This window comes from Myripristis murdjan, chromosome 7, assembly GCF_902150065.1.
Source record: "Myripristis murdjan chromosome 7, fMyrMur1.1, whole genome shotgun sequence".
In the NCBI taxonomy this organism is placed as follows: domain Eukaryota; kingdom Metazoa; phylum Chordata; class Actinopteri; order Holocentriformes; family Holocentridae; genus Myripristis; species Myripristis murdjan.
The window spans coordinates 12,476,380-12,501,093 of NC_043986.1; the positions used below are offsets into that span (position 1 = coordinate 12,476,380).

General features: G+C 41.4%; 1 protein-coding gene across 1 annotated transcript; it reads left to right on the forward strand.

Annotated features, from left to right (window-relative positions):
- Positions 1-39: 39 nt before the first annotated feature.
- slc16a4 (solute carrier family 16 member 4) lies at positions 40-24,136 on the forward strand. The gene is made up of 11 exons (XM_030054980.1): positions 40-266; positions 747-818; positions 3,390-3,527; positions 9,610-9,745; positions 11,087-11,219; positions 11,467-11,610; positions 11,732-11,893; positions 12,095-12,757; positions 17,323-17,534; positions 18,773-18,866; positions 21,049-24,136. The coding sequence occupies exons 3-11, from the start codon at positions 3,505-3,507 to the stop codon at positions 21,255-21,257; spliced, it is 1,776 nt and encodes a 591-aa protein (XP_029910840.1). The 5' UTR covers positions 40-266; positions 747-818; positions 3,390-3,504; the 3' UTR covers positions 21,258-24,136.
- Positions 24,137-24,714: the final 578 nt, after the last annotated feature.

Below are 24,714 nucleotides of genomic sequence, written 5' to 3' on the forward strand. Positions count from 1 at the left end.
AGCCTTTGGGTCTCGGCGATGCTGTGGCTGAGATCCGAGACGCAACTCAGAGGAATTCACTCCTAGAGGCAGAAGTTATGGCCCGGGCATCCTCGGAGAAAACGGCCCCTCTGAAACTTTTCCCAGCCAAGCAGCCGCACAGAGCATCCTCCTCTGGCCTGAGACGGATGAGGCGCACACCTTTCTAGGACGCAACAACATACCTGTCCAATTCAAGTTTGCGATTTTGGAGGAAAAGTGAGGCCAGGACTGACCGCACTATTCAGGTATGGACTGTTTGATTTACACGTCCGCATATTTACAATGGAGTACTTTTAGAAATCATTAATTGAGTTGTTTTAAACTCGACTTGATGTGAAAATAAATGAATTATTGCATTAAATTGTGCCATTCTTTGCTTTGTTGTTTTATTTTATTTTATTAGTTATTTTTGTGTGTTCTCAAAATGCTGGATGATTTTTACCCCCATCGCCTGTGCAGTTAAACAGTAATACAAATTCAATTCCTCTGACTTGGTGAGCGGTCAAAGTTGTTTTTGTTATTGAAAACTTTTCACCAAGGATCCGTCAGTGCGGCTTTATGCTGCCTTTTGTCAGAAGGCAGCGCTGGCACTCAAAGCATCTTCTTAAAATTCACCACCGTAACGTCAATGTACCCCCACCACACACACACACACACACACACACCCCTATAGGTTGCCCATCTTCCTGAGTGACATGACTTTCCACATTTTCTCCCCCACACAGCAGTATTGAGTGACGGCCACAATGCAACAGGCCTGTGACCTGAAGATAACAAGTGGCTCACAGCTAAACGCAGTAAGACCTCCCTTTTCTGCTCACAATGCTGTGCTGTATGTTTACCCCACTCGTTTTTCAGGGATAATGAACTAAGCCTAGCTTTCAAATACTTTACTACGTAATCGCACAATTCCTCATGACTAATGTCCTGCTAGTCCCAGTACCCCCAGCTGGTGCAGGGATATGAGCTGAGGTTAAGCTGCAGGTGGTCAGTTTGGGGGTATCCTGAAGGTTTTAGGGTTCAACTTTGAGACTGTACAATGCAGAAAATTAAATTGGGAGTGTCATATAAAATAACTACTCACAATTCTGATATTTAGAGGAACAATACATTTCCACACTACAACTGAACTATCAGTCCTGGGGAAATTTATACAACTGCACCATGCGAGCAGTAACCTTGTTAATAAATAAAAGTTGTTCAGCTACTTCCAAACTAGTCATATCATAAAGGTAGGTTAAATAACCCTGAATTTACATTCATTTGCACTAATAGACTGGGTTTGCCTGGACAGTGCTAAAGCCTGGACTCGGCTGAAGGTGTTTGAAACCAACTCAAAACTGGACAAAGTGTGCATTTCAAAAGAGGCCAACTTAGATCATGAACATTAACCTGTAAGTGGAGTAAATGAGGCCAGAGTCAGGAATAAAACAAAAAGTATAAAGTTACACATTGAGATCAATGCTAGGAGTAATTAGATTACTTTTACTGCGATCAGTGTAATTAGATTACTTTTTACTGCGATCAGTGCAGTTAGATTACTTTTCCTAGTAACAAGGTAAGGTAAGGGATTACATTTTAATTTTCAGTAACCACAGTACAGTTACTGCTCTAATAAAATTCTCATTACTTCAGGTCTTGGTAATGCTGTGGCTTGTGTGTTTGAGTTGAGGTGTTGGTCTACTCCGCTGGTCTAGGATCAGATTCTGATATCTGAAACTGAACCTAGATCATCATCAGTAGTTACATTCTGCTTCTGATGACGCCTGATCTGGGATTTAGGAAGAACCGCAAAAGTAAAGTAATTAGTACTCTAATTACTTTGGAGAGTCAGTAGTAATTTGTGAAGTAATGTCATAACAATTTTCTAGAAAGTAATGAGTAACTATACTTGATTACTTTCTTTAGTAACTTTCCCAACACTGCTATTGTTATTATTGTGACAATGCAGATGGGTATAAATATATTGCAACTTCAAAACTACATCAAAATCTACTTTAGCTGTCATCTCAGTTCACAATGAACAGAACGTTTTATTTGGAAAAAACAGAAACAGGTTGATTTGATAATGAAATATGCACAAAATCTTATTTCTTTCCACTTTCTTTTCTCCTTTTGAGGAGATCTCCTCTTACTCACGAGTAAACTTTTAAAGAAAAGCACTGACTTGTGTTTGTGTACATCTCAGTTTGTCTGTGCATATTCTCATTCATCCAGGTCATTGGCATCTGGCCTGACCTGATTTCATTTCTTTTAGATGCATATTGGTTTGTTTTCCACCTCTGCTTTTTACATGAGGGAAAGAAACAACACTTTTCATCTCACATGGTGAAGGGAAGATTACTGTGCAGGTAAACTATACAAGCACGTCAGATTATGGGGCCGCTCCTTTGAACACGCCACATTAAAAGGTCACTAATGTCAGAGGATATATTATTTCACTAAATATCGCCCTCTGGCCGTGCTGCCTGCTGCATGAGACAGCTCTTATATCACGGCGAGGGCAGCAGATGTGATGGGAGTCTGCTTATTTTCAAGAAACTAGTCTCTGATTTATGAATATTACACACTGTGGAAAACTGCCTGTTTTGCAGTGTCAGGGTGGAACTCTGTTGCAGTTTCGTTGATGAGCCCTCACTTGTGTGACCCAGTTTCCGTATGCCTTGCCTGCTCTGTCATGTAGCTGATTTTTCTGTCTGTTTGGCTCCACGCCCTTATTGACAGGCCATTTTTAGAGAAGGAAGTTGTAACACGTTCCCAATGCTCTGCTGCTTGTTTAAATCATCCGGCTGTGGCGTATCACCAGTGGAGGCTTGTTTCTAACCACAGTGTAGTGATTCAGCAAACTCCAGAAATATTTGTATTGAGCCAGTGCCCACTGTGCAGAAAAGGGTTGTGGCTTTCTAACCTTTCATCCAGCACATGTGTCGATTATCTTAATTGAACTGCTTTAGGGAGGCATGCACACACACACACACACACACACACACACACACACACAAGGCAGGGTTTTCCATGGCAGGGATCTTATCATCTTGCTGCTGTGTAATCTTTAGAGGGGCTTAAACACAACTTGTTTTTAAGATAAACTCAAAGAGACACTGAAAATAAATTTTGTTGCGGGATACTCCCTCACACAGAGAAAGGCTTTATTTTACAGGATCCATTCATTGATTTATGTGCATCATCCTACAATATTGGTCATGATGTGGAAAACACACTAATGTCTTTGCAGCCAGATGCCAAATGTTTATATATATTTATGTATATATATTTTTGGTTTTAGATGCACCTGCATTGATTTTCCCTGCTCATTTCTCTTCATGCTGTCTTGTCAATTAACAGTCATTGTCCATTTCTTGTTGCAGGTGTAAGGCTAATCTTGAGGCGGCCGCAGTTTCAAGTCCCAGTTGAAAAGCCTGAGAATGACACTGAGAGCATAGGACTTTTGAAATTTCTCTTGCGCCTCCACAGCCTTCAGCCATGCTACCAAAAGAGCACAACAGGTAATCCCCTCTTCAGGCCTGCAGATGATTTCGTCAGAATATCTCTTGTCTTGTTCTCTGGGTCGCTAACCAACCGCTTGTGCAGAGATGACAGATATGTTTCATTCTCTCGGACACTTTAATGTTGCATGAGAATTTGTCCCCAACAATAATATTTTTGGCAGTGCCATTATGGAAAAATAAAGTAAAAGTTTAATAGAACGTATAAGTATTTTAATGCGGCTGTCGCTGCTCCATAGACTGTTGGCTTGTTACACCTTTAAAAATTCAGAATGTATGCACCCAGTAATGCAAATTCACAAGTAATTACAGCCACCAGCTAAATGTAGTACAGTAAAAAGTATAATATTTACCTCCGATATGTAGAGTGGTAAAAATGTTTCAGGTCTAACAATATGGAACCAACATAAGAAAATAAGAATAAATGACCACTTTGTTCTATGGCATTTTTGGCCAATTTTTGACATTTATAAATATGGAAAATAATTTAAATTTAATGCAAGAGAAAAAAAAAATATATAGTAATCAAGAGAACGCAGGACAAGGTTATGATCTGCTCAGAGTTTTTGCTGAGTTAATGCATAACACTGTGGCTCTGATCTCCAAAGCTTAGTGCAGTCAGTTTTCACAATTTAGAAGAATCTGTGCCCATGTGTGTGGGGTGTGCATGTACGCATGTTTGTAGTGTGTTCACTACAAACATTTCACCAGTTTCATATGTGCTCTAAAAAAGGTGGTTTTTGATCTTTCTTAAAATTCAAGTTGAAGTTTATTTAGAGCCTCATATCAGTGTTTACAGTCTCAGAGGGCTTTACAGGCCCACAGGTCGACAACAGATAAGACAGGGTTACACCTCCTCATTGAAAAACAAAACCCCAAAACCCGGGGGTGGAACAGGGAAAAATGGAAGAAATCTTGAGAAGGACCACATGGAGAGGAGACCCTTCATGGCCAAAATGCTGTTGTGTAAATCTCACATTAAAGGGGAATCACATGGCATTAAAACACTAAATGATGCCATTGCTCTGCCTTTGAAAAGTGTCTTATCTTAAGTATGACAGAGCATGCGTTATCATCTCAGCTGGAAACTACAGAGAGAGCAGGGCTTGTCTTGCCTCAGACTCATAGTGGAGTGCCATTCATCTCATCTGGAGAGAATTAATCGGAAAAGACGGAAGCACGGAAGTTACAGCGGGACCACCCAGTGTGGCAAGCTGGAGATGAACTGCTGCAACAACTGCTTTGAACAAACTCACTATTAATCCATTAATTTAATCTCCCTTTAATTCTTTAAGGATTGGTTTTCTGGTGGGTAGCGTAGCCCTTAAATAGAACCAAACAATGGATATGCAAAAATGTTTCCTCACAACATCAGCACACTGTGGGGAGTATCAGCAGCTGGATGGTCCCGCTGAGCCAGACAAACCAGGTTTGTGACATGTTAGGAGGTTGTGCCACTGCTAGTTCAGCTCAGTAATACAGTTAGTATCAGGCGCCCAGAGACCTGGACAGGAGATGGGAGACAAGGAGAGGAAGAGAGGAAAGACATGGACAGGAGGAGAGATGAGGGACAGACCTGGAGAAGAAAGGTGAGGTGAAGATGGAGATGAGTGCAGTGCTGTAGCTTTAGTTACAAAAGACAAAAGAAGATAGCTTTTTTGTAATTGTTCGTGGCATGTTTGTGGGTATGGCATGTAGAATGTACACAAGTTCTCTTAAACCCTCACATTAAAAAAAAAAAAGTAGGAAATCTTAGCATTTAAGAGGTTAATTGTTAAAATTTTCTCCTGTGGGAGGAAGCTCCCGGGCTCCCCCTGCAGCAGTTTGGGCTCAGACCCTCATACCAACAGGTCCAGTCAGTGCCCCAGCTATTGGCTCAGTAATGACCTAACCCACCTGATTTCATGTGACTGTCTCTCTCTTTCTTCTTCAAACTCTCAAACATTTTGTGAATCATTTGCAAGCCTAAGATAGTCCAGCCTTAAAATTAATGTTTTGCATTGCAAAATCCCAACCTGGTCTGAACAGATTCAAGTGATGGTTCTGGGTGGGGTTTAATTTCCCTTACACATTTATTTGTAAAGACATGCATGCCTCGCGATGATTCCACTCTGCAGTGCTGTAACTTTAGTTGCTTTTATCAAATTTCTCCAACTCCATATTGTACACACAGCATAATGTTGACCGAGTCAAATAATATGAGCGTCAAATGTCACTCCACAAACTGGTTTCATATTTGCGTAGACATTAAAGCAAGCTTCAAGGTGGGAAATTGGGGGATTTATAAAAGCATATATATGTTTTTTCCAGGTCTTAGGGCTCCGATTCAGTTGATTTTTTTTCTCTAAAATTGTTGGTTCCTTTTCTGTTTTCAATTAACTCTGTTTTGACTCACTCCACACACATCTTTGGACTCATAAATCTTGCTTGGGCCAAACTGGGGCAGGAGAAAATGACCTGTAAATGTTATCTCCCATGATGTGGTGTTCTTTTTAACTTTCCTGGCGAGTGCCATGCCACTTTAGGTTGTACATCAGTCAAATAGGGACATAATGTTTTCAGGAGCAGTATTTGCCAAGTACACTATTTAACGAAAAATACAACCCTAGGAGATGAAATGTGAACGTTTGAGAGAGAGAATGTCCTGGTTGAAGTTTGCAGTAATATGTTGCTAATACCTCACTACAAGGTACTGATCTCCAATCCCCCATCGCCCAAACCCTCAGACCCACCACACATTCACAAACATGCACTCAAACACACTCTGGGGACAACTTGTGAACAGCACATGGGAGGAAATGCTTTCTTTGCAGTACACTGGCCCAATTCATTCCCCTTTTAATCCGCTCTGTGCTCTCTGCCTAATTTGGTCTTGGCTTCTTATACATGTCTAAGTCAGACTGAGTCAGTGATGCAGCATAGGGCCGCAAAAAACTGATTAATTATCAACAGGATGAAAACGCCATTTCCTCTTACCTGTCAGAAGTCACCTGTATTGCTTTCCAATGTCTGAGGCTTAACAGCAATAATAATGATACATTTTTTTGAGTGACTGGATATTGGATGCATCACTAAGCCAGCTACTGGCTACATGCAAAGTCTTTTGTCATGTCGTGTTTCTTTCTTTTTTTATTGTATTTGTGCAGTATTTTTATTTGTAGCTTTATTTCAGCCACATTATCTGCTGGTGTTTTGATGATAGTGCACTGGTCAATGTCTCATGTCATGGAAATGAAACATAAGAATCCACCAAATGAGTCTTGGTTAAGTGAAATGAAGCGATGTCTATTAAACTCATTCAGGCAGAAAAAAGGTGGTGCTTCAGGGCCGGGCTGATGTGTTGGCCAAATTTGTGGAATGCCACCAGCAATTGCGTGGGCTATTTAAGTTGTCAAACTGGTGCCTTGTATGCTGCTACTCGCCCTGCTGGTACTGTAGCTACTGCTACCCATCTGTCTCCCTCCCCACCACCCGCTCCAGATCCACCTGTGGGCTCATTTTATTTATGGTGTCAAGGGTTGCAATTCATCTCTCTATGCTCTCGCTTTTGGTCGACTTTAAATTTTTCCAGGAAATGATATGAAACACAGCCTTGCCGTCAAAATAAAAATTGTGTTTGTATTTATTCTTGATAAAAATGTTCATACTCAAAACAGTAGCTGTGTGACTGAAATGCAATTCATCCTCTGATCCAACTTAATTGATCCCCTCTACCCCAAACCTTTTCCCTATGTCTTAATTTTATGCTGTTGTATAAGACAGTATGTAGTTCATGGATGAACACACAGAATGTGCTGCACGTTTATGTTTAACAAGGCTGCTTAAAAATCTGCAGACATGAGTCATGAGTGTTGCAAGGAGCAGACCTGGGGAAAATGTTCCAAGGAAAAAGGCTTCAAAGAAATTCAGAGGCACTCTTCGCCTGTTTGTGGGATGCCAAGTCAAGCTGCAGTACAGCTGGCTTACAACAGAGGCATGACCAAGTCACTCAACTAAATCACCTCACAACAAGAGCTCAGACTCAGTTTCACAAAGCTGCGGTCTTATGACTTTAGTCATAACCCCATAAAATACACATGCAGCCACAGGCACACATGTGGACACAGACAGACAGGCTCACATCCATGAGCATGGGCATGCATTTCCTCACATGCAAACATGGCCATAGACACACACCTAGACACACACTTCTCCATTCAAGGATATATGTGCATTTGGGCACACACACAATTTTGTTAAAAGAAATGAGATTGCAATATTTCTCTGTCTGGCTTTCTTTTTTCTGTTTTAATTTGGTGTTGTCTTCCTAATTGGCAAATGAAGGCCTACATGACATTTTCTCTGTTGTTAGGAACCACTTTTTAATTTTTTTCATTAAGTGAAGTACAAACAGATATAACAAACAAAAACAAGTCAGAACACAGATAGGCATTTACATAAATGAATATTTTGTTGGGGGAACTGGTAGGGGAATGTGTATTTTTGCATGTGTGTGTGTGTGTGTGTGTGTTTTGTTTACTCTCAATTTCAGTGTTTCACTGAACTCAGTAACCCATCAGAGGATTATCATCCTCTTTGACTCTTTCTGCCATGTGCCACTGTGGACATAAGATGGTGTTTGATTTTTTTTTTTCTTCAGTGTGTAGTTAAATTGCTTAGGGTTTGGAAGGATATAAATATGATAAGTCAAAATTAATCCTAATTAATGGCAAGTTGAAAATCAAAAAGGATACTTTAGCCCATCATGTGGAGGGGATGTGAGGCTGTGTGACAGTAAGAGAACAAAAGCTGCTGACTAGGATAGGTCAGCGATTCAGTTAATTAAATATTTACATGTGCTGCGACACAGAGCGGCTGCATATAAATACTGATGAGACTTCAGTCCAGGTCCGCCGCTGTAATAAGAGCAAAAGAGATAGAAGAGTAACCAGGTCTGGCTACACTGTATCTGACCTGTTTCACACCTCAGTTATTTCAGCATAACTAGCTACTGTTTATATCTTTCCCTGTTCATAAAAACAATAAGGATACAGTCACACAACATCATTGTCATAAATGAATGAGAAACATCACCTGTCTGCTGGGTTTGTTCAGAATCTATGATGGATTTATGCTACTTCTTTGTCCACAGTTTTGAACAAATAAATCACTTTTTGGTCTTTCTTTAAATGGAATGTGGTCCTCATAAACCCACAGGACATGTGGCAGGTGTTAGCTGGCAAGGTGCTGGTGGGGCAGGTTTCCAAGATGTAAAAACCTGTCTAGTAGCAGTTTGATCGCTGACATTTGCCTCAAGTGTGAGTAACATTAATTATTGTAATTACTGAAATCTGGCTGGTTGCTGGAGTGTTGCAAAACAGGGGCCTATCTACCAGTATTTCATATACTGTATTTAATAATTTATTTAGTAAAGTGTATGTATCCATTACAGTGATTGTCAGGTGAAACAACTTTCTTGTACCCCTAACCTACATTTAAAGCTGAACCAAGATCATGTCACATTAGTTCAGTTTGAAAACCTTTTCGGCCTATAGATACACACACAGAGTATAGAGCATAAATGATGGGTGAGGTTAGACCGCCATGAGTTATAGTGCTTTAAAGTAATATTTGAGTTGATAATTTAGTAAAGCAGCAGTATCAGCCTAGTCCTGACATGTACCAGTAGACTTGGAGCAGCCTTAGAGTGAGATGGAGTTGAGAGACAGATGTGCAGGACACGAGTGTGCAGAGGCTGAGAGTGAGCATGTTTTAGCCAGAGGTCTTAGACATCTGACACCAAACAGCAAGTCAATAAAGTGACTGCTGTGAAAGACAACCTGCCTTCAAGCAAATTAAGATTGCATCAAATACTTCAGCAAGGCATGTACATGAACTGTAAGTGCTGACAGTAACCGTGTCTGTTTTGCCAGCAGCTTCAAAACCAGCACTAAACATTTTCATCAAGGATTCCTTTTCACTTCATTTTAAAATTCCATGCATTTTAATGGAGTTTTGTGGCTTATGATCCGAAGAATGCTTGTGGCTAGGCAAGGTCAGCAATTAAGATAGTTATTTTATTTTGTTTTATTTATTTTTTCAGTGAAACCAAGGCAGCCGTGATGGGTCTGTTTAGGAGGGATGCCACGACCACCAAGAAAGAGAAGGAGAAGGAGATCCAATATGTGGACCCTCCAGATGGGGGATGGGGCTGGATGGTGGTCCTGCATTGCTTCCTGGTATGTCCCGCTCAGTTCTTTGTAAAAATCTTTAACTGGTCTTGACAGAGATGACAGACTGAAGTAATGATAGCCCTTAGGTTTGCCAAAATGACAGTCAAGACTTAAATAACAGCCAAGACTTAAATAAAGCTTTCTGTAAGTTCAATCAGTAAAACATAATTCACAAATTTATGCCCCATGCTTCTCACCAACTTCTCCCCTAATCAGTTAAAAAAAAAAAAACACTTCACCAAAACACTACACTTGTATCATTTGCTCGCCCCAATCTGTCTAATGCTCCACATGCTGTCGGCTGGTGACTGGGAGCAAAAAGGATATCAAAATGTCTGTTTCAAATTGGCTTAAATACTGCTAAATAAACCATGTCAGGACCAAATGCTTCATGCACGAGCACCCGTGTGGGGCAGACCTGCAAGCTTACTTAACTGAAAACCCGTCACTTCCCATAGATCAATTGCACTCTTTATTACTTCAATCTGCTGTCCCGATAGAACGCTGCGATTCCAGTTTCTGCTGCTGTATCGCGACCACCAGTGTCAGGACTCCTTTTTTATACTCCTGTACAGATGTACCTGTGGTTTCATCATTTTTGGCCCACAAGTTTTAATCAGTGTTTTATTTCATTAAAGCTTTTTGGATAGATAAACCAAGTCTCTTCTGATTAAAATATATTTAACAGATAAAGTAAGATTAGAATACAGTAAAGCAAATGCTACATTTTGTTCACTCTGGATAAAGGTTAGTGTCAGTAGAGATTGTATTTAAACTAAATCTGAATTTATTATGCTTATGTGAACCAAGTTTAATTGAAAAAAAAAAAGAATTAAAAATGGTAATAAATGAATTGGAACGAGATAATTTTGAATTTAACTTTTAACTGTAATGTCATATTCATTTTTCACAACTCAATTATAGCTTTGTCAAGTCAGATTGAGCACCCTGAGACACACACACATGGACTGTTGTCACTACTGTGATACTAGTGTTCACCAGCATTTTTTCACTAAACCAGACCTTCACCTGCCAATGAAGTTTCCAGTCTTATGGTACAATCTTTTTTAACATTTTCTTGACTATGAGAGAGAGTGAAAGGCTCACAAAGTAGCTTGTGAAAATGCAGAAACAAAACTTTAACTGACTATTGAATAATATCAGAGTACGCTGCCATGGAAATTTGGATTTAATTTTTATGCCTTAAGGCATAAAATTAAAAAAAACAAATTAAAATATAATTGTACTGGCACTGGTCCACAGCTGACTCACCATTTGTAACTCTTTGTGTGTGTGTGTGCACCTGTATGTGCATGTGGCGGTGTATGTGGATGTGAATGGCTGCAGGTGAATGTCTTGGTAATGGGAACCCTGAAGAGCTTCGGGATCTTCTTTGTAGCATTCCAAGATGAGTTTGGAGGCTCGGCAGAGAGCATCAGCTGGATCGGCTCCATCATGTCAAGTCTGCGTCTTTCTGGAGGTGAGAGCCAACCCCGCTCGCCTCTGTCTGCATCACCCCAACACCTCACAGCTGAATCTCAGAAGTCTCTCCTCAAAATATTGTGTCTTTTCTTGGGTCATTTCCCCTGAATAGCTGAAAGAGGAGACCAAAGTGGTTGTGTCCTCTAGTGTGTGTTGACACGTACTGTGGGATGTTGAATCGTGTAAAACAGGAAAAGCTTGTGAGATCCCATTTCATTGTGCATCCTGTCATGTAATCTCTGCAGCACCGCTTGCCTCTGTGGCCTGTGCAAAGCTAGGAACCAGAGTGACCTCGATCGTCGGGGCAGTGCTGGTTAGTGGAGGCTTCCTCATGAGTATTTTTGCCAACAATGTGGTGTTCCTGTACATAAGCATGGGAGTGATCGTCGGTAAGTGGAAAAACAAAGCGCTACAGCTAAATCAAATGTTTTGTGTGACTATAATGCAATTGCTTCTTATCTGACTGGCATGGTGTGTGATGATGATTGTAACTTTGTTCACCTCATCTAGGAATGGGTTTTGCACTTCTGTATCAAGGCTTCTCGGTTGTCACAGCTTTGTACTTCCGAAAGAGGTTAGCAACAGCATATGCAATTGGGCGATCTGGGATGGGTTTGACCTTTGCCCTTGCTCCATTCACTCAGCTGCTCCTGGACCAATATGCTTGGCAAGGTGAGCAGAAATGGGCTTTTAAGTGCAAGAAAATGTCAGTTTCTGATGTGACATGTCTTTCATTGTTGCACGCTGTACAACATATACAGTTTATTCCGGTGTGTTCAGGTAGCTATAGTAATGCAATGCATGTGACAGCCAACAGGTACAACAGGTAAAAGGCTCGCCTGTAGATTAAGGTATTTTGTCTGTCCTCCACAGGTGCCATGCTGATACTTGGGGGCCTCATGCTGAACTTGGTGGCCTCTGGGATGCTTCTGAGACCCATCTATGTGAAGCCTTCGACTACATCTACCCCTACCTCCTCCCCTGTCCAGAAGAGCCCTGCTGCCTCCCTCAAGAGTTCCTCTGATAAGGAATACCCTAAGAGCTGTGTGAATGGGAATAACTCCTCTCATTTAACCAATGGCATCTCAAAATCAGACTCATTCCCGTCCCCTCCTCCACCTTGTCACTGGGACACCGAGAACCCAGCGGGTCAGAGCACCCAAGACCCGCAGGATCGCTCGGTAAACCCTGAACTGACCAAACTGGTCCTCAATGGTGTGAATGGCCATGAGCCCCACCATGACTTGAGTCCAGGTAAACCCAGAAGCCCGGACAGCTCCATAGAGCTCAATGGCAGCATGAACGGGTCCACCATTGTTGGATTTTCATCCCATGCTAGCACACCTGGTGAGGTGCCTGTCAGAAAAGCCAAAGTATTGGATTTCTCCTTGCTGAAGGATCCATTCTTCTGCATCTACACCTGGTCCCTGGTCTTCAGCCAGCTCGCCTACTTCATCCCCTATTTCCACCTGTCTGCCCGAGCCAGGACCCTGGGCATTGATGCCATGGATGCTTCCTTCATCATCTCTGTGGCAGGTGAGGTTCACACTGGCCAGTAGTATCTGCTTTCTTTAGGATCATTAGGATAATAAAACAAATGATCATATTATTAAACTAGGTCCCACTACTACCCTAAAATGACTTAAAATGGTGCTACCCTGAGTGGAATAGAGTTAAACATGGGACTTGATGCCATTTATAATTAATCTTGGAAACTGCTGATCAATTAAACAGAGGGCTGCTCTTGTTAGGCTTTGAGTGTACCCTCCAGCGGATGATTTCAGTGACTCTGAAGAGGAAGGTCCAGGTTTCTCTCAACACTGGGTTTAAGAGGCGACGTAAAAAGTCCTCAGTCAACTTCTAGGCATTAATTATTTGTGAGCTGCTCAGACTCTGCAGTCTTATGTAATGAATGTGCTTACATAAAAGCTGAACTTTGGTCCACTGGCCTGGGCTAGGGGGTTCAGCAGTATGCCACTGATGAGGCCACTACATACAGTATGAAATTAGCAGCATTAACATTGCGTTCAGCAAACACACACGTGCATATAAATCTGCAAGAGTGCTTGGTGTGGCTTAGTGAATTATTGAGACACTACAGACTGGGTTGGGGTAGTGTGTTTGTAAGTTGCAAGCTTCAGTTTTATAATTTATCCCATAGTAATCACTCCTCAGTAGAGAGACTGTGTGACCTTAGTGGAAAGATGTATCCAGACAAGGCTAATGCCACTAAAATAAAAGGAGAGGCCATGGTGGAGGCCATCATCATAGATCAACAACATGTTGTTACTGTGTATCTAACAATTTTTTCATCTTTAATTTTTTGATAATCTAAGGAATGATTATAGTGTTCAGCCTAAAGTAATATACCTTCTTTCTTACTGGATAATGTGAGGATGCTTTGTTAGGCTTTGGATGCCATATCCATAAGGTCTGAGGTTACCTTAACAAGCATTCAGCTAATGCTTTTAGGTGGTCACTGGGCAGCATGAATAAGTCATTGCAAACCATGTACATTATTGTAAGGATTCATTCACGACTGGTGTGCTGCAAAAGCAGCAACATTTCCATCACTGTAGAGAACAGAAAATCTTGCAATCCCTCAGTCTTACAATGCAATCTGCACCACAGTCACTTGAGTGACGTGGCTACATAAAATTACACTAAAATATATTCTGTAGAGGGGCAAAATGAGCCTTGCAGCCTATGTGTCTAGAGAAGTCATACAAAAGCCAGAGGATATAGATGTCTCAGTTTCCAGGGGTGGTCAATGGTTTTACTCAAATGAGCAGCGTGCCAACAGTCAGTACCAGTGAATCAGTGAGACAGACAAAGATTCTTTGGACACAGACACGTTTTCTCTGTCACATTCTGTGGTCATGTCCAATGTAATGAGAAAGCGAGAGAGAGAGACAGAAAGAGAGAGAGAGTGCGAGGGAGACTGGGTGCCACCCACACCACAAAGCTGCCATCCCAGTGTCCTGTTGTCCCGCTGTGCCCCTCTCTCCTGCGGCCCAATGCCTGTCACAGAGGCCCATTCAACTGGCCCAGTGAGGGAGGCCACTGTCGTCCGGGTCGGTCCATGTGTCAGCCCTCAACCACTTACACTGGAGCTAAACGCAGTCGCTAGGCAACAGCTAACTGAGTAAAGTTGCTGCCGTGGTGACAAGTGGGGCTCACAGTTTTTTTGGGTCCAATTCTGAAGTGGCTGATATTTTGCCGAGGAGCACTGAGGCGGCAATGTGTACAAAAGAGGAGGCAAAACGAGCCAACAGCATTCTCAATAATGAGAACGGCTGGGAAAGCCAACATGCCTTTTATGCTTTTTGCTGTTAAGCAATGACCCGGTGTCTCTCTTTGAAGCTTTGTACTCCATGTTACATGCAGGTCTGTTAAAGCCGAGAGACAAACACCTCTAGAACCTGTCTGCTCTGAGGAGACAGCCTCATATTATGGCAAATATAACATCCCTGAGGCATTTGGCCTAAAGTGCCACATTCAAACAGTATTGTTCTGTGTTTGAACAGGAACAGCTGCAGACCTGGACTAACATGCTGCGATAAAAACACACAAACAAGCTCACAACTTGTCTGAATGCAGGCAGGGGACACCCCAGGACATTTTCTCTGGTCACTAGAGGAGGACACATAAACACAGCACAGCTGCCTAATGTCATCTCTCTAACCTCAGTGGAGAGAAATGCACTTGATTTTATTATGTAACACATGCAGAGATGTTGAGTAGCAAGGTATTCCTTTTGTCTTTATTCATAACCTTGTAAGGTGCAGTTGATGTTAATTACATCAATAAGACAGTTTCTTTATATTAATTCTTGTAACCTTTATTTATATGCATATCACTCATACTTACAAAGATATCCAGGAATAATACGAACATAAGAAGAATACAAACATATTCATGTTCACCTCAGCAACAGCTGCAGGTGTTTGTGTTTATGCTGAGAGTGTTAATGACTGTAGACTGCAGTGGTTGTGATGCAGTGGCTGAGCAAAGGATGGGCAACTCTGATCTGCATCTGCATGGGACCAGTTTGTTTCAGTGATCAATGGCCTGGTGTTGTCTGCTTGTAGCTATTCCTGCAACGCTCAATACACCACTGCAGTTGCCGCACCGCCTATCACGTTCCAGTTGACCTCAGCAGAGAGCAGCAGATATCTGCCCAGTCATCATACCGACTGGAGCCAGCACACCAGAAAGCAAATCAATAGAATTGGATTAATCGTATAATGAGTAGTTTGCTGGGTGTTATATGCTGTTCCTTGTGTAAAGCAGTGGGTGGATATATTGCTACCCGCTGTTTTCTGCCACCTTTTATTGTTTTAGATGGGAGCTTCATGCCCACATGGCCAGACATCACATTTGATGCTAGTGCAGAGACCTGTGCAGTTGTGCTGCAGTGTCTCCTCCCTCTTCACTCTGTCTACACTCTCTCTCACACACATACAGACACACTCTTTCTCTTATGCAAACCCTCGTGCATGCACTCACATATTCCCACCCAGTGCAGTTTTGTGGAACATTGATTTCTGGATCATTTTGACAGGACTAGATGTGGCACGTTGACAGGTCCTGCATATAACTTGGCTGGATTCCTGCACTTAATATACACACACCCCATTTCAGAGTGAGCTGACACAGAGTTTTATGGCTGACTTTTACATGACATTTAACTCTTTATATATAACCAAGCATCAGCTCAGCATACATTCAGAAATATCAGCCTCTGACCTTTGCATTCAACTGTGCTCTGTTGTATCTGGCACATTATCTAAACCCAAATGAAGAAATATATTCACTTCAATGTTTTATGACATTAATACCTTAAGTATGTGCCTACAGAGCATAGTGTCACGTGTGGAAGTTGGAGTGTGGACCCAAACACGGGAACAGGCAGGAAACAAGCTTGGAGAAAACTAAAATATTTAATAAGTAACTCAAAACACTGGGAAAACGTGGAACACTGGGAACTCTAAGAAATACTAGGAATACAAGGAGCATGGGAGCACTGGAAACACAAGGAGCAACATATTGCAGCAAAGACAATAACCAGACAAAGAACTAAACTGAAGACGGGACTTAAATACACTAGGAACTAATTGGGGAAACAAGTCAAACCTGGGGAAGGGGCTGGACCACAAGACAGAGAACACAGAGGATTGGCATTAAAAAGATATGCTTTTAAATGTCTTGTAAAAATTCCCCCAGAGTCCGCCTCTCTAATGTGCAAAGGCAGGACTTTCCAAAGTCTAGGAGCAAATACACTACAAGCAGCATTTCCCATTTTCTTTGTGGTGACCTCGGGGACATTTAAAAGGCGAGCTGCAGAGGACCAAAGAGTCAACAAAAATTAAATTATGAAATGGTACAAAATAATGTATTATCCACTTCTGTGCCAGGGATTTTGCAGTTACTGTTCTTTAGGTTTGCATGGTGTGGTATTACTTACCTTCAGCATTTGAGACAGTGTGCATACAGTCTGCAAGAGAGTCCTCATGGATGATGAACCTGATGAATTCCTGTGGCCGAGATCAGTCTGTGAAATATAAACTCTTTAAAAAAAAAAAGCTTCTATGCGCTCTATGCATTGCCTCTGTACACTGCCTGTTGGCACCTTCATCCTGTTGGACTTGAACTTAGATTCGTATTGTATCAACTCTCAGATATACATCGCTTTGGATAAAAGCATCTGCTGAATGAAATTTTAACACTGTAACATCGTTAAACACGAAGCCACTTGATCTGATCTAAGACATATATAAACATATAAATGAGGGGTGCTGTGATGCTCCTGTGTTTGTTTTTGTTTTGTTTTTTTTATTCCATCAAAAACTCCATTACCAAAGAGCAGCTTCCAGTTGTTACTTGAATATTTTATTGTGGATGTGTTTTGCAGTGACTCTCTCTTCTCTTCTGTTTTTTTCCTTGGCAAACTGAAGAACACTTTTAAGTGATCAACAATTTACCGTGAGATGTGCACAGCAAACCCCATATGTTTAATGCTGAGTATCAACATTCAGTGTATTATTTTATGTTTTTTTTTTAGAGCATCCTCCTCACTTGTCTTCCTGTTTCTCTGCCAGGTATCACAGAGACCATCGCCCAGCTGGCCTCAGGGTGGGTGACGGACAGGAACCTGTTTCATAAGTACCACTACCACAAGGCCTACCTGATCCTCTGTGGCCTGGTCAACCTGCTCTCCCCCTTGGCGAACTCCTACATCTTGCTCATGGTTTATGCCGTCTTCTTTGCCATCTTCTGTGGCGGCTACATGGCCCTGTTGCTGCCTGTCCTGGTAATGCCCGTGTACACTCTACAATCCGATTCATCTCAATCACTGCCTCACTGGGGCTTAACTTTCACTAACAAATTCAAATCGAAGTATCCGAGCTAGGCAAACACAACTTTGTCCAGAAAACACAATTCGTTTTTTATAATCTTCCATGGCAGGAGAGGATATGTTTGGAGAGTTAAGAGTCAAAGTAATGCAGAACAAATCTGTTGAAAATTTTGTTAAACAATAGCAACAAAGGCAGTTGTGCATGGCAACATCTTTGACCCCTGAGATGTAATCCATGACATGATACCCTCTCACTTGTCGGACCACTCAGTCTTAACATTTTATAAGTCTGTTGTTCATTTACCATGACTGGACCTAGATGACTCTCCAGTCTAGTGCTTTCACAATGAGTGTGTTTTTGTGTGAGAGGACTTTTTGGTACCACGATAAAGGTGAAATGGCTTTGTTACATCGTCCTCTCCGGCGAGGTACGTATCACTGAATCACACTCTTTTGGTGTATTAGTTGTCTGCCGTTAATGGGTGGTTCTGTAAAGTCACGCCAATATCCAGTATCCTGACGTGATCTCACCTGGAAACAAAGACGGCCGAGTGTGACATTTTATTTGGCGATGGCACAGTCAGATAGGCAGGGCGGTGTTGCGAGATCGCAGGATTTACCCTTTCATTACCATAAGGCTTGTTTTTGGCAGCGAGTCCCTTAAGGGTTTATCTTAAGAGTGGTTGCTGTTAGGAGGCCATGGTGAGCAGGGGAACAGGCTCCTGTTATGCCTTACAGCACAACAGACAGACATCTTAACTGGTTTCACACCCCAGATTGGATTGTTGTGACATTACTACTTACTGACATTACTGTCATTAATATACCATTGACACCACTCCCAATGCTGTTGTTACAAGAGGAGCAGCATTGTATCAGTAATTTCTTTGCCAAGAAAAATATAAATTGAATCAACAAAGTGTACAGCCAGGAATTATAATGATGTCCAACCACCCTGCATATGCTAACTGGTATAATCTGTCTCAGTACATAACCTTTTAATGACCAGGCACAGTTGTATCTATTAATATCCGTAGATGTCCCAGTTTACATTAAGATCAAGTTGATATGGTGATGGCCTCTGAATTGATGACTGTGACATAAGGATTAATTAGGTTACAATTACAAAACACAAAAATGTTAAAAACGGAAAATAATTATCAGGTGATTCAATATCCTCTTTGCCTCTGCAGGTAGATCTGGTTGGGTCGGAGAAACTCAACAACTCCATGGGCTTCTCCATGTTCTTCGTCGGTCTGGGCTGTCTCACAGGGCCGCCGTTGGCAGGTGAGCGGATCACATCATGGAAAACCTTCAGGAGTCATACAACACATGCACTGACTCACGATCAAACCTCAACACACATGCTTACACTGCACGTGCATGGGATTGTAGCCATGACCTATAAGCCTGTTTTAAAATGATTTGCGATATAGAAGGCAAAATAAGTGTGTGCATGTGCTTCAAACTGTATCTGTGTAGTCTGTGTGTGTGTGTGTGTGTGTGTGTGTGTGTGTGTGCATTTGTGTGCACTTACATACATGTGCAATCATTATGCTGCATGTAAACTGAAACGCACAGGAGAAAAACAACCTATAGTTAGTTCGGAGGGGTATTTCACAAAGCAGCATCAGCAAGTTAGCAAGTTAACTTCAAAAAGTGTAACTACTAAATTTTGCACTTCATCAGAAATCATCATCATGCATGACTGATTCATATTCCTAAGCCTAACATTAAAGTTTTGTTCTACACATTCGAAGCACTAGCACAGGATATGGCATCATGCTATGTGTCTAAGTTTCTAAACCTGCTCTGTGAAACACACCCAGCCCTCAACACAGACATTTTTGGGTTTGCTTTGACGGAACTGCATAGAGAGGTGACTGGGTCAGGTTTCACTCTGCCTACGGGCAAGTACAAGCCTTGGAATAACAGTGTTGCGCTCATGGCTGGCTTTGAGTCACATTGTTTTAAGTGATGACAGATTGTCTCTGTTTGTCTTGGAAGGCATTATTAAATCTGGGGAACAGGTTTCATACTTGAAATGTTTTCAGGGCTCCATTGAAGTCCCAGGTTGTTACCGATTCCTTGTAGAGAATGTGCCTTTTCTGAGACAGCTAAACAAATAACGGATAATTCAATCATCTACTAAATAGATGAAGTGGGGTTTTTTTTTCATCCATATGGAGCACTGAAACCTACACAGATCCTATCCAGAGCGTTTCACCGAGACCCTCATAAACACATAGTCACTCACATCTTTCTCTGTTAACATTCTGATGTATTTCCAGGAAAAATAACTCCCCTTGCCCTTACTGGTAACATTTGGCCTCAATCAGGGGGGGGTTCCCCTTGAACTCACTGACATGGTCCCTGCACACTTTGTTAGGCAATCCCCAAGAGGAGCTTATGGATGCTGGGGTCGAAACGTGACTAATGACCCCCTTTAGGGTGGTACGGAAATAGCATGTGGCTCTGTTTACCGTTCCTGCTGCTCATTTAGGAACTGACATTGGGCAAACCATGATCCCTCACTATGTTAACTTTGCTGTTGACCAACCCTCCCCTCAGGATGCCTGACTGTCTCGATGGCAGTGTTAGTGTCGCCTTTCTTCTCATGTGTTTTGTGGCCACTTTGCACACACAGAGTCACCCGTGTTGAAGTGGAATATCAAAGTTGCTTGTGAAAAGACAAGAAAAACAAAACGAACGAGACCACAATTACAGTTATTAGAGTGTGACTCTGACACCGGTCAGCATTAGTGGGTCAGCTCCCACTGGGGTCATGCATGCAGAGGTGGAAGTAACTAATTACATTTACTCTTGTCACTGTAATTGAGTAGTTTTTTTTGTGTACTTGTGCAGTTTTTTTGTACTTCACAACATTTTAAATCATATCCATTACAGAGAAAAAATAATCAGTGACAGTTTGTGGAATCTTTCACCACTGGTTCTACTTTGTTGGTGTCATTTTCAAAATTCCAATGTAAGGTGCATGATGAAAAATTGCAGATGGTGGATGGGACATATGGAATAATGTGGAAAAAATGGGAATTATCAGTGAGTGGACCCAACAATGAGAGCCAGCATTTTATGTCCTTATTTCACATTTGTGAGTTGAGTCCTCACTTTATCAACCCTCAGTTGTTTTGTGTAATGCCCCTTTAAAAGAATCTAGTTTGACCCATGTACTCTCGTCCCTCTATAACTGCATGGAAAAGATCACACATCACACAGTTACTATTTTGAAAAAGTAACTTTTACTCTGTGTGCATTTTAAATGAGCAACTTTTTACTTTTACTTAAGTCATTTTTTTTAATAATAAATATCTTCCCACCACAGCATGCATGTTCATAATGTGTGCACTCATAGTGCTGTATGATACTTATAAGACTACATTGAATTCATATGATGTTTATTCCTAAATTATGAGTGATGTGTGTTCTTGTGCTGTCGTGTGTCTCACAGGGTTCCTGTATGACTACACCCAGACGTATGACTGCTCTTTCTACCTGGCCGGGATCTGCTATCTGCTCTCCTCCGTCTCCCTCTTCATGGAGCCCCTAGCACAGCGCTGGCAGGCCAGGAGGAAAAGGGCCCAGGCCAAGACAGCTGAAAGCGGCTGGAAGACCAACGGCTGCTTCACCCCCGACCCTGTGCACAAAGGCGCTGTGTAGAGGAATAAAATGCAGGGAATGCCGTCTCTCTTGAACCAGCATGCTCATGTCTTGCATGGGCCCGTAAACGATGGACCTGAATGTGACCTCAGCTTATGGTCGGGACCTACTTGACCTCTAGATTTTGCCTGGGGCACAAGACAGCGCGAGGAGAAGATGATTATGACCACAGTAACACGATGGCCAAGGATATAGCGGGGACATTAGTGAGAAGATGATCATGTTTTGTAACTTTTGAAAGCCAAAATTTCACTTTATTTCCTGCCATATGTTCGATCCCCATGTTCTCGATATGCAACGGAAGTGCATGCACCACTCAGCGAAACGTGAACAAAAACGGAAGACATCCACAACGTCCACTGCACAAGACATTCTCAACACTCAAGTATTAGCAGCTGTGTGACCATAACTTATTAAAAAAAATCTCTTTGTTCAACATTGCAACCACAACAACACTAATTATGTTCAGTCTGTTACCTCTGCCTCTTCTCAAACCAGGAAATATGGGAAATTAAGTTTAATTATTTGAAGGTTAACACCTGACTCCAGTGATGATGTTTGGGTGCGGTATTGACTTTCACTGCATATAATGTTTTCTCATGTAAACTAAACATTTGTCTTCCACTGTGTGAAACAATGGCCTTTCTAGGTAGTAGGTAGTTTTTCTATAAAGAAATTCTTATTCATGAAAAGGCATATCCATGCAGAAATAATGTTCAGCTGATTTCTCTGTAAACCTCTATATTTATACCTGTACTCACAGACATGCACTTTGGGCTACATTAAGATCACGTTACATGATACTGTCTGATTGACCTTTTGCTGCCAGATAGTTCAGATTCTGAGCAATCACTTCAGTGTAGCCTGCTTCTAAAACACAGTGTGTAATCTGCCCTACAAAGCCAAAAAGCAGTAAGTGTGTGAGCAGTGAAACAAAGATAAATGAGTGTATTTATATAGCCCTTCTTCACAAGCACAAGGACATCTCAGAGGACAGAGAAAGAACCTGCCTAAATCTCAGCCACAAAACAAAATAACAGTTTACAAAAAAATAAAACAGGAGACACAGAAACAGCGCAACAGAGAACATAACAGGCCTGCCTAACCTAACCAGTAACACCAACCCTCGAGTTTTCTGTAAAGACAAGGTAAAACTCACAAGAAAACTTTACAAGGAAGCGTATTCACAGAGGGATTCCTTCTCAGATGGCAGAAAGTGTCATGACAAAGCAATATAATGGAAAATAACACGGACACTCATAATGGGAAAGCAGTGCAAATGAGACGGGAAGATGGGAGCCTGGCAGCTCAGCCTGCAAACCTGTCCAATGCCAGGTAGCTATAAACTTTGTTCATAGTAAATCTAAATCCTAGTCACTACCTTTGACCTGTAAAGCTCACAAAACTAGTTAGAGGCCTTTGTAGGGCAATTACGCTAATACACATTGATTAACGTTCATGTAACCAGTTCTTGCAGCATCTGCATGCAAGAGAACACCCTGGCTGAGCTCAATGCCTGGAGGCTGCTGATCTATGCAAATGCACACAGAGAATGATGTTCCTCTTAACAGCAACTGGCTTGTACTCAGTATCTGTTTGACTGTAGCAACAAAACCAGCTCCTGAAACAAGCAACTTGTTTAGTGATGCCTGAATTGTAGTTGGACAGAGGGGCAGAGGAGCTGGTCAACTCCACTGAAATAGCAGGGTTTTCTTTGTTTATTGTGTTTATTGTGCGTTTCTGTGTAAATGCCTGACCAACTGTGTTTCAAAGATATTTTGCTGATGTTGCCCATGCAAACAAATCAATGCCTTTACCTGCTAATACTACCCTTTGCACAGTACCCCATCTGGGCTGGTAGGATTATGCTGTTGCCCTACTTCTACAGTGCCTGCAGGCAGCCAATTAATGGCAATGCAACTTCTAATTTTATTGTATTATATATAGGAGTCTTATGGTTGTTGAATCTTTTTTTTTTTATGTTATAGAGGTTTTTATTGTTTTCCGTGGATTCCTTGTTTATCACCACTGTTTGCCTTATGAGGTATTTTATCTTTACTAACTTTCTTGTAAAGTGAGCCAAAGACAAATTAGAAACCTACCTACAACTTGAACCTTGAGACACTAGACAGGATAGTGTGTGTGTATACAGTTTTAAAACCACGATGATCACCCATAATTCACAGGTATTTCTGATTCTTACTTGAGAACGGCCCAAAACCCTGTGATGGACATTTGTTTTGTTACGCTGCCCTCTTGTGGCACCAGAAGGCTTCTACTCAAAGAATGCTGTCTCAATTAGTACCAAATTATTCCCCCTCAGCTCACTTTCATAATGCTTTGCAAGGCTCTTTGTATTGTTTCAATGACTACAGTCATGCACAAAAGGCTCTTTTGGCTCTTGGGTTGCATTCACCGCTGGTCTGCTTCTGTGATTGAGGGCCACTGAATGTTTTGTACCATAAATCTTATGAAAAAATGTTTGATGCTTTAAAAGTAGGTTTTGTTTTTGCATTAGGATACTCTTTACTGTTATCTGACTTTGTTGGGTATTTTAAGGAGCATACAGTATGCTTAAGCAATATCTTTATGATTTTTCTATGTCCCTTGGGTAATGTCTCAAACGCCACTGATAAGGTGCTTAGTTGCAAAAGCTACTCAAATGATGACATTTGATACAACATTGTAATGGCAGCAAAAATGTTTGTTATTGAGGCACTATTTTTTCACTGATATGGCTCCTGGACTTTGTTTCTTGATTGAGTTTAGAAAATATGCTTAACCAATCATAGGCATCATGCTCAAAGCCCTTTAGTAGTTTATTTGTAAGCCTTGTAACAGAGTATGCAATCAGCTGCAATAAACGGAGGTGTGACCTGGTCAGTCGGCTCTTTTGTAATTCAGACGACTTCAGAGCAATAAAAGCACTGGTCAAAGATTTTTCTCAGTCCTCAAAGAAACACTCACAAGTTGCAACATCTTAAACACATTTTATTGACACATTAATTACAACCCTTTCACACAAAATGACGTGAATACATTAATTTTCCACCTCAAATTCAAAAGTAAACCCAACAAATGCTTAAAGATTTTATGATTGAAGATTAGCCCTGCAGTCTTTTGATTAACCAAAAATCACTTGAGACTATTGGTGTGATGTGCATCAAAGCGGAGGCTACTCACAGTTGATGACATCTGACGAGGTGTTGGTCTGCCAGGAAACAGAAAAGGATGTGCCAACTGCTTTCCAGTAAAACTCTGCCTGGGAAACATACAAACACACCTTAATCGTGGCAGTAATTTGCAATATCAAGTGTTCATTCACTTGAGACACTGTGGATGTTGTGTTGATTTTTAGAAATTAAAATATGTTTTGTGCAGTTGAAAAGGCCAGTAAACCGGATAAAATACACTGATATGAGTGCCTTATATTACAATCAAACTGTAAGTATAATGG